Source organism: Charadrius vociferus, unplaced genomic scaffold (genome assembly GCF_000708025.1).
Source record: "Charadrius vociferus isolate BGI_N301 unplaced genomic scaffold, ASM70802v2 scaffold301, whole genome shotgun sequence".
Taxonomy (NCBI): domain Eukaryota; kingdom Metazoa; phylum Chordata; class Aves; order Charadriiformes; family Charadriidae; genus Charadrius; species Charadrius vociferus.
This window is the reverse complement of record NW_009646842.1, coordinates 1,433,399-1,442,323: the sequence shown is the minus strand read 5'-3', so window position 1 is coordinate 1,442,323 and position 8,925 is coordinate 1,433,399. Positions and strand designations below refer to the sequence as shown.

Here is an 8,925-nt window from a genome sequence, read left to right as displayed (position 1 = left end):
CCCCCCGGCGGGGACGGCCCCGGCCCTGGTGCGGATAGGGTTGAGGGGAGGTGGGAGCGCCGGCGCCTGAGGGTTGGCGGGCTCCGAGCTGGCTTTAAAACAAAAACAAACCAAAAAATGAATAGATTCGTGCCTTTTTTTTTTCCCCTTTCTTGAAGATCTCGAAAAGGGTTTGGTTTCGGGGTGGGGGGTGTCGCCTGTAAACGTAAATTTATATATTTTTTTTTTCAGAGCTGGGATGTGTTATGCCTAGAAAGTACATGGCAACTGTTTCTCATAGGAGAGACATTTTCAACCAGCATAAAGAAGTAAAAAAAAAAAACCCCAAACCTCAATTTATATTTTTAAAAGCGCCCTTTGCCTTTCAAAGTTGTGGGTTTTATTTTTCCCTCCCCTCAGAATTTTTTCGTTATGTTAATTAATGAAGTAGAAGCTCTTTCTTGGATGTGTGTTTTCATATATAAGGTGCCCTGTCCTTTCCTAATATGCTACAAAGTAGTGTATAAGAAAGTATACAAAGTATATCTCTATGCTGCAAGATTCTGCTTTTTTCTTGACTGTCAAGTCTGTGACTGCCTTTTGGGATGTGCTAAGTTTGGTAGAAGGCTGGGGTGCGGTCCTTCAAATAGTACTGCCCAAAGTATATCTGAGGCATATGAATAGATAAGTTCCTTGAAATTATGATGCACATTGTCTTAGAAATTGCTTGTAGGTTGTAGTCTTGCATTCCCATTTTTCTAAACAAGGTTAATGGTGCGAGCTCAAGTCGTAGCTTACAGGCAAGCTTTAATTTCTTTGATAGGCTCTGTTACAACCTGAATCTGTTGGTTTTTTGCGTAATATTAGATTTTTACCTATTGTTTTTCTTTTTTCTCTTGTGTTTTAAAAAAACCCGAACAAACAACAACTTCCATTTAAAAGGTAGCATTCTCACTTTCTACTGTTCTGAGTTAGATTTGGCCCCTTTGCTTCCTCTGTTTTCTCTTCCAGATAGGGCTGTTAAACTGCTGGGAAGAAATATTCCCTCAATTCTGAGGACGACTAAAGAAGTGGATCTGAAGATAAGCAGAAGGCTTTGCATTAAACCCCAGGAAGAAAGTCAACTTCAGCCAAGGAGTAAGTTTCTGATAAGTATTAAGCTATGTTTCATGCCATGAAATATTTAGATATCCAGGCTGCAATCATCTGAACAGGAATTTGGCTGACACAGATGCTAATATCCCTGATTTTGTGAGAGAATTCTGCTTGTTAGACTGAAAAACTGAGAATTGAAGTTAGTAAGATCTTGACTTTGAACAAAGCCAGGAGTCAATATTTTATCTTGTGACAATAACACATCTTTCACTTTGTAGCAGGTCACTAGTATCTTATAGTATGTTCAGGCTCTTCAGCTGTGGTCTAGAACCAGCTGTTCAACCCCAATGTAAGCTATCAATGTTTAGGAACATTGTACAAGTTAAAATACTTCTGCAGTTTTTCATAGTACAACCAGCTCCAGCTGTTCACAAAATTGCACGTGTCCCGCAGGAAAGATTCCAAATTGTTGGCTTGGTTCATGCTTAGCCGTGGAGTTGTTCAGGTAAAGCTCAGGCCATGAAACATTTTTTCACTATATATAGGACCATAATGATGGTCTAATGACAGCATCTCCCTTCTCTGAAGGGTGAGAGGTTAAAGAGAGCATCTGTTGTTTGTTTATTGGCCAGCCCAGCCTAAACCATGACACCTGTATAGGACGTTCCTGTCTTTGCCCACTGATGCTAGATACAAGGAGCATATAGGAGTGAAGCATTTTGCATACCTCTGTTACAACCATAATGCAGCTGTACTGGGTAAGACCAAAGGTCTCTGTAACAGTGTCACGTGGTCAATAAAGGAGGTCCCTTACATTTATGTGAGGACTAATAGGAATGGTGACCAATAGCAAGGATCGCAGGAAGAGTGCAGAAATGGGGCAAATGTAGTGTTTCTACCCTAGACTGCTGTCCCAGAGGTGGCACCTTTGCTCTTAATGGTCCTCACTAGATTTTTCTTTGAAAAAATTGCCCAGTCTCCTGAACCTGGATGTATTTTTAGCATTCACATCCTCTGGGAAGGAATTCCTCAGCTGAACCGTGCTGTGAGAAAACAAGTGCAGTCTTGCATTTGTTTCTGAAACTGGTGCGTGCTGGTTTTGATCAGATGTTCCTTTATTCAGTACCCCTTCCAAAATGAGACCTGTTCATTATAACCCACACTCCCAATGTCACTTATGATTACGGTGCCTCTTGTGCTGAAGGGAGCTTCAGTTTTTCCAGGCCAAAGGTCTCAGTCTATGATACTGTTTCTTACATGGCGGCCATTCCATACCTGTGGTCATCCTTACCAATTTTCTCTGTACCTATTCTATTTCAACTGTTCCTGAGATGAGGGATCAGTATTTCACATGCTCTTCAAAACGCTGGAGTCACAGTTTTATACAATGGCATAATAATGCTTTTGTGTTGTGTTCCTAAACATTGCTGGTAATGCTGTTTCTCTTTCTGACTGTTAGTGAACACTTTGTCAAAAACTCTATGAAACCCCAAGGACTTACTTCTCAGCAATAATGGTTAGGTCAGACTCTGTCTTCTGCACGTGAACTGGAATTGCTTCCTGTTCATATACGTGAGGTTTCACTGGCCATCTCATTCACTCAGGATTCTGAAGCCCTGCAGCTTTTCATGCTTAGCCCTCTTTATGTTTCTGAATAACTTAGTGTTGTCAGCAGCAAACTGTCTATCCACCCTACTTTCTAAGTAATTCATGAATTCATTCATGAATCCACATGGCAGCACAGAGCCATACAGGATACCTCCCATTGTTGGGTTGGTGGTTTTGTTGTTGTGTTTGTTTAAAAAGGGGGTGGGAAAGCTGTCTCTCTTTGCACTTTGTTTGCTAGTTTTTAATGGTATGTTATGTATGGAAACCTTCCCGTATCACGTTCTGAATACTGTTATGTATGGAAACCTTCCCGTATCACGTTCTGAATACTTTTTTTTTATATGGAGTTTGAAAGACTGAGCTGAAAATTAAGGGTATAACCTTTGCCTATGGTTACCTGTTTGTTTATACCTTCAGATAAGATAAAATCTTACACTCCTTGGAAAAATTAACATTTTGTGATGCAATGGTGCAGCATATTGGCTTTTCTGTAGCAGTTCCATTTGATTTTTTTAAACTAATTTAAATATAATTAAAAAAAAACTTATAATATCACAGCAGCTTAAGAAGCTTAAATGCTGGAGCAGGTTTTGCAAATTTAGAGCTACAAATACAGAGGTCTTGGGCAAGATTTGGCTTTCCTTACATGGCCTCAGTTTAATCTATATTTACAGGTTTGTTAATCTAACTGTGATATACTTTTTGTTCCCTAACCATCTCTAGTAATCATACTTAAAACTCTGCATTGCTCACCCTAACTGGTTTCATTACAGCTGTGGTAATTCATTCTTCTCTGACTGTTGTTTTTGGTGGGGTTTTTGTTTGTTTGTATATTTGGTTGGTGGTTGTTGTTTTTTTGTTTTTAGGTCGGTCTCCTTTGAGGGTGCCTGGACACAAGCCTACAGACTGGGAGAAAAGATTTTTGTTGTGGGCAGGCCATTTCAAAAAACCAGAGGATATACCAGAGACGGTCTCGTAAGTGCCAGTTTTGAAGCTGTAAAAGAGACACTGTCTGTGCAGGAATAGTTACTTGAATGCAACTCCAGAATAACTTTTCTGAAATGGAATGGGTTTTCACAGCTGAAAAAATCTTACACTGATGTGTTTGGTGTATTGTCTTTTAGATGAGATGACCTGAGTGGTTCTGTATTGCTGAAATAATATATACCTTTTGATTTTTTTTTTCTGAAGGGTTGACTAGCAGCTATCAGTTGTTTCATTAGAAAAACATCACAAATCAGTCAAGTTTTGCTCTTCTCTCCCAATCAAAAAAGTTTTTTGCAAATATTAGTGTGAGCTTTTCTAGAGTTTTTAGATCAGTCTCCCATTGTGTGCAACTTTCATGATACAGCTATACAATAACTAAAACTCATTTAAAATATTTATTAATGAATGTCTGGAGGGCATGAGTCAGCTTTCTTTACTCTCTGAATTTAAACTAATAAATAGTGTTAGTAGTTAGGCTCCCTAACAAAAAATATATACATTCAAAATTTCCCTGTTCCTGGTGGAGTCCAAATGTCAATGCTTTACCATGTGAAAAGTAGAAAATAAAACTAGATGTTCTAGTTTGCCTGTCTAAAAGTAAGGTCAAACTTAACAGCAACAACAGGCAGTTATTAGTAAAAAAACCCATTCCTGGTGATAGTATAGTTATCTTTTAAAACATGCTTGTAATGCTTTTAAATATATGTATTTATTTAAATTAAAAAGATACAGGAAATCTTGTACTACTTGAGTAAGCAAACTATTTAGCTGCCCTCTAAAGTTACTCTATTTGTTTGGATGCACAGTGTGGGAATTGAAAATCCACCCATGCATCTAAGTTTTTTCTAAGTGTATCACAGTGGATAAATATCGTTAAAAATGAATTCTTCAACTTTGTATTGAATATTTTTCTTAAAATTACATTTGAAATACATAAAGGTGTAAATTATCAAGACTTACTAAATTTTGTCAGTTCGTATATTTTTGCATACCAAATGCTTATTACGAGTGTTTTTAAGCAAACAGAGTTAGCAGAGCAATTGAAGTAATTTCAGTGATTTATTGAAAGGACAAATCAACTTCTGATAAAAGCTGACCACTTTTGCAAGTGTGTCGGGAATTCTTTGTTTTTATTCAGGTAAATAGTTCAGCTAAAGCTGAGAAGACGATTGAGAACTATAAAAGCACAAAAGCTTGTTTTCTTGCTCTAAACTGAATTAAAAGTGGGTTGTAAAGGCTTGTGATGTAACTCAGTAGTCTTGCAAGATGTGATCAGAAGTAACTCATTTATTGAACAAATGTTAATCTTAGTCACTGAATTGATTTATAATGCAAAATGCATTCAGATAACTACCTTTTCCTCTTGTATATTCTAACACATCCAAGGTACTTCAAAAATTAACTAATAAAGTTTTTAAATCCTACTTCTGTGCATTTCAGCTTAATTGCAGCCTGCACCCAAGTTTTTCATCACAGATTATTAGCAAAAACAAGTAATCTGGAAGCAAAATTTAACTATTAGTTTCATGGTAGATGGACGTGCTCCCTATGATCAGAAGTCTTGTACTCAGATCAGTACTTTGAAACAGTGATCAAATCGCTCTTGCCTGCCTCTTCAAAAACAAGAACAAAACTCTCTTCAGTTCGCGGGTCTTATGTCATTTACTATGTTGAACTATTGTGGACCCTTTGGTATCTTTTTTCCTCCAAGTATAAGGGTCAAAATGTGGTAAAAGAGTCCATATTCACTCATGTTTGTGTACAGCAATAATTTCCCAGTTCCATTAAATTCACTATCCATGTTATTTTTGGGGTATAATTACCTAGTTTGATGCATCTATTCTTTCATCACATGATACTGACGCTTTTCTAGTCATCTGTAATTTTATAATATGCCCAATTTAATCAGTGAAACTATTAGATCTCCTTGAGAAGGGAGTTAACTGTTGTTAATTCTGCAAGGAGGGTTAAATATATAGGGTGTAGCTCTTTGGTTATTGTGGAAAGCACATCTAAAAGCACTGTGCTTCATTGGCCCTTCTTACATTGGTGTCTCTGATACGAACTTTTAATTTGCTGTAGCTGAGATGTCATTTGGGTTGAACGATCTTCAGGGTTTAACCCAACTTAAAATAAATTACTTTTTTGTTTTAACTCATCGCATATAAAGCTGGAAGGCTTTAATAAGTGATACTCTTCTGGAAGATTTCTGGGTTTTAAAAGATAACAGTAGACTAGGCAACAGGTTTCCCAAAGGAGTGGTATAGCTACTGGTGTGGCTAGATAAGCCCCCTGAAATGAAGAAAAAAAAAAAAAAAGATTTAAAGGAGTTCTCTGTTCAAAGCTTATGATGAAAGGCATAGAATCCTCTGTGCTTCCTTAGTTTCTCAGGAAAACAGGTTACCTTAATACTATTCCAGCATGAGGGAAGTGGTAACCACTGGTCTTTTACCAAGACCTATTTAGGATTTCTGAGGAGTTATTATGTTCAGCAGCCAGTGTGTAATCTATAGCATTATCCACTCCTGTAGCAGAGGAAGGCTTCTTGCTGGAAAATAGATCGCACCTTAAATTTAACCACTTCGAAGTTCAGGCAGAAAGAATTGCGAAGATGTAGTAATGCTTCTGTCTGCCCAAGAAACTCGAACTATTAAACATTATGTATTTTATTCCTGATGACAAATGTTTTTGGGTTTTTTTCTGTGCTTCTGCTATTGAGGGAAAATGCATGTTTTTACAGTGTTAAATACACCACAGTTCTAATATGGATGGGGTACTCACTGGCTTTGCAGATACTAGAAGGTAGTAGTGAGCGCAGAAGGAGCTAACATTAAGAAAAACATTGTATTAGTAAAAGCATCCCTCTCCTTTTCCTGTCCTCCCCACAGCGAACGTACATATCTAAACACTGCAGCCTTCCTTGTTGGCGTTGTCGTCAAGTAGTCTGGAAAGGCAGTACTGCCTCTTAACAATTAAATAACTGAAGGTTAAAAATGTTGTTTCCAACTTTGAGAGGAACTCCTTTGTGACCATGAATCTCCTGAGGTAGCTGGGGATCAGCCTTTCCCATTCTTGCAAAACCTTTTTGTGAAAAGAGCCAAGTACAGTTAGTATTATACAAGATTACATAGATAGCATTCCAGGAGAAATCAAACAATTAGCCAAATGATTTATTTGGGTTTCTGATAATGAATGAGTCTGTTCTCTTGTTATTATTTCTTGAGGATTGAAACAATCAGAGCAGCAAAGACCACACTGCGTGTGAAGTTCAGCTACGTAATGATGGCCTTGACAATATTGGGATGCATTGTCATGGTGATTAGAGGGAAGCAGGTAAGCAGATTTCTGGCTGGTGAGTGCAAATCAATCTTCACATAAACTCCTCGGTTCCTCCTATGGATTGTTAGTACCATTTTGGTTTGGGCGTTTTCTTTTTCATTTTATCACTGAGCAAAAATTAAAAATAAGTCCTCCTAGTTCCCCAGAAGTAACTCTCATTGATTAATTCCCGAGTCAGAAAAGGGCGGTGTCGCTGTTAGACTGCATACGCTTCCTTTAAAGGGAAAAAAATAGTCTTTCTTCTCAGTGCAATACTTAATTTTAGCTTGCACTGCTTTAACTCCTTAATTTTGCTGATGGACTGAGAGAGTTTGAAAGAAAAGAGCGCCTTCTGTTCTGTGGATCTTGTAGGGAGGTAAATGCTCCTTGGGCCACTTCACTGTATGGACCTATTACAAATGCCTGTCTATGCACTGCAACACTCATAGAGTCAATATAATGGAAATAGCAAATGAGTATGTTTCTCCACAAAACAGACTTCAGAATTCTTAAAAGTTGTTTTTTTTTAAACAGTGAGAAGATGGTCAGTAACAATTCTGTGCTCTTTAATTGCATTAGTAAATAGTCTTCCTTTAAGTGTGGACAGAACAACTTTTCTCAAATTATTAGTCTGTTGAATCGAAAAAACTTTTTTATAGAAAAGCTCCCAAGTGCTGTAGATGCTGAGTATCCTTCACTTGCATAGAATTTGGCAAGATATTGAGGTTCAGCATATGGCAGAAGTAGGTCTATGATTTAATTTGCATCATGTGAAGAGAGTAAGTGTAAAGTTTAAGATTCCAAGTGCAGCAAAGGTTAGTCATGCCTCAGTTTTATGTGGTTTTTAACACAGTTGGTGGACTATTAACTTTGTGGTATTTCTGTAAAGAAGCAAGGAGTGCTTTTTTGTGTACCGAAACCAAGCTGAAGCCTCTCAGCAGCATTAGACTTGAAGTCAAAGAACATGAATATAATCTGTGCAGCTTATTGCCATGTTGCTTTTGATAAAAAATCATGGTGGCAAGAGAAACACAGTCCACTACATTCTTTTAAGGATGCCTGGAAGCAGAAAACCCTGAGCTTAAAGCATCTGCATGGGCAGAACCTTATTTGTATGCTGTCTTTCTCTGAAGTGCTTCCGATCATAATGTTCGTATTTTGTTTCTATAGACTACTAAGTGTTCGAGAGAAACCTTAAAACCAGTAACAGAGTCTCAGCCCCAGCACTGTGAACTATTAAAGTGTCAAGCGGCATTTCTACTTGTCAGCATTCCCCTATCAAAATGAAAAGAATACAGCACTCAGAAACAAAACAGTGGAAAGGTTTCTTTTTTTCCCCTGGCTTCAGCAGAAGAGATCAAACACTGACAATTCCCATAACATTTTCTTCTTACATTGGAATAGTATGAATGCAAACACTGGAAAGAGGAGAACAGCTGCTTGTTTTCACTGCAGCTGGGATCTATTATGTGTAACTTTTGAGTTGTTTCCAGTACCTCTGTCTTCTGAAGATCAGAGATTAGTATTAAATACTGACCAGACTAGAAGCACAGAATATAGCTTCTAGTACCCTAACTAAAACATTTAATTTACTCCCAGAGAAGTAATGAGTTTAAACCAAACTAGTCTCTGGATGTTTTATTTTAAACCTCTCTTCCTGGAATTAAAGCTGACAGAATTGTGCCTTGGTAAGGATAGGCCAGATATTTTGTAAACTATTGATTTAAGTTTAATCTCTGTAGTCCTTTAGGTGATAACTTTCTTCTCTTGCTTTATCATTATGTTGCAGGCTGTAAAAAGGCATGAATCTCTTACAAGCATAAACTTGGAGAAGAAAGCTCAGTGGAGAGAGGAAGCTACTCAGAGTACAGCTGCTAAACCTTAGAGGAGGAATCGAGGAGACCAAGGACTGGGGAAGAAAAGTTGAGTCCTTTTCAG

At 37.7% G+C, this 8,925-nt stretch overlaps 1 protein-coding gene across 1 annotated transcript; it reads left to right on the top strand.

Annotated features, from left to right (window-relative positions):
- The first annotated feature begins 680 nt into the window (after window positions 1–680).
- FAM162A (family with sequence similarity 162, member A) lies at window positions 681–8,925 on the top strand. Its single transcript, XM_009893068.1, has 5 exons — window positions 681–708; window positions 991–1,116; window positions 3,549–3,657; window positions 6,894–7,002; window positions 8,777–8,925. Exons 1-5 carry the CDS (start codon window positions 681–683, stop codon window positions 8,870–8,872), a joined length of 468 nt encoding a protein of 155 aa, XP_009891370.1. The 3' UTR covers window positions 8,873–8,925.

What these genes read in the sequence shown, in the direction of transcription:
- FAM162A (XM_009893068.1), top strand. Translation starts at nt 681, where the DNA reads ATGATGCACATTGTCTTAGAAATTGCTT. An exon ending in GATATACCAGAGACGGTCTC is followed by an intron (nt 3,658 to 6,893) that starts GTAAGTGCCAGT and finishes TTATTTCTTGAG; the next exon opens with GATTGAAACAATCAGAGCAG. An exon ending in TGGTGATTAGAGGGAAGCAG is followed by an intron (nt 7,003 to 8,776) that starts GTAAGCAGATTT and finishes ATTATGTTGCAG; the next exon opens with GCTGTAAAAAGGCATGAATC.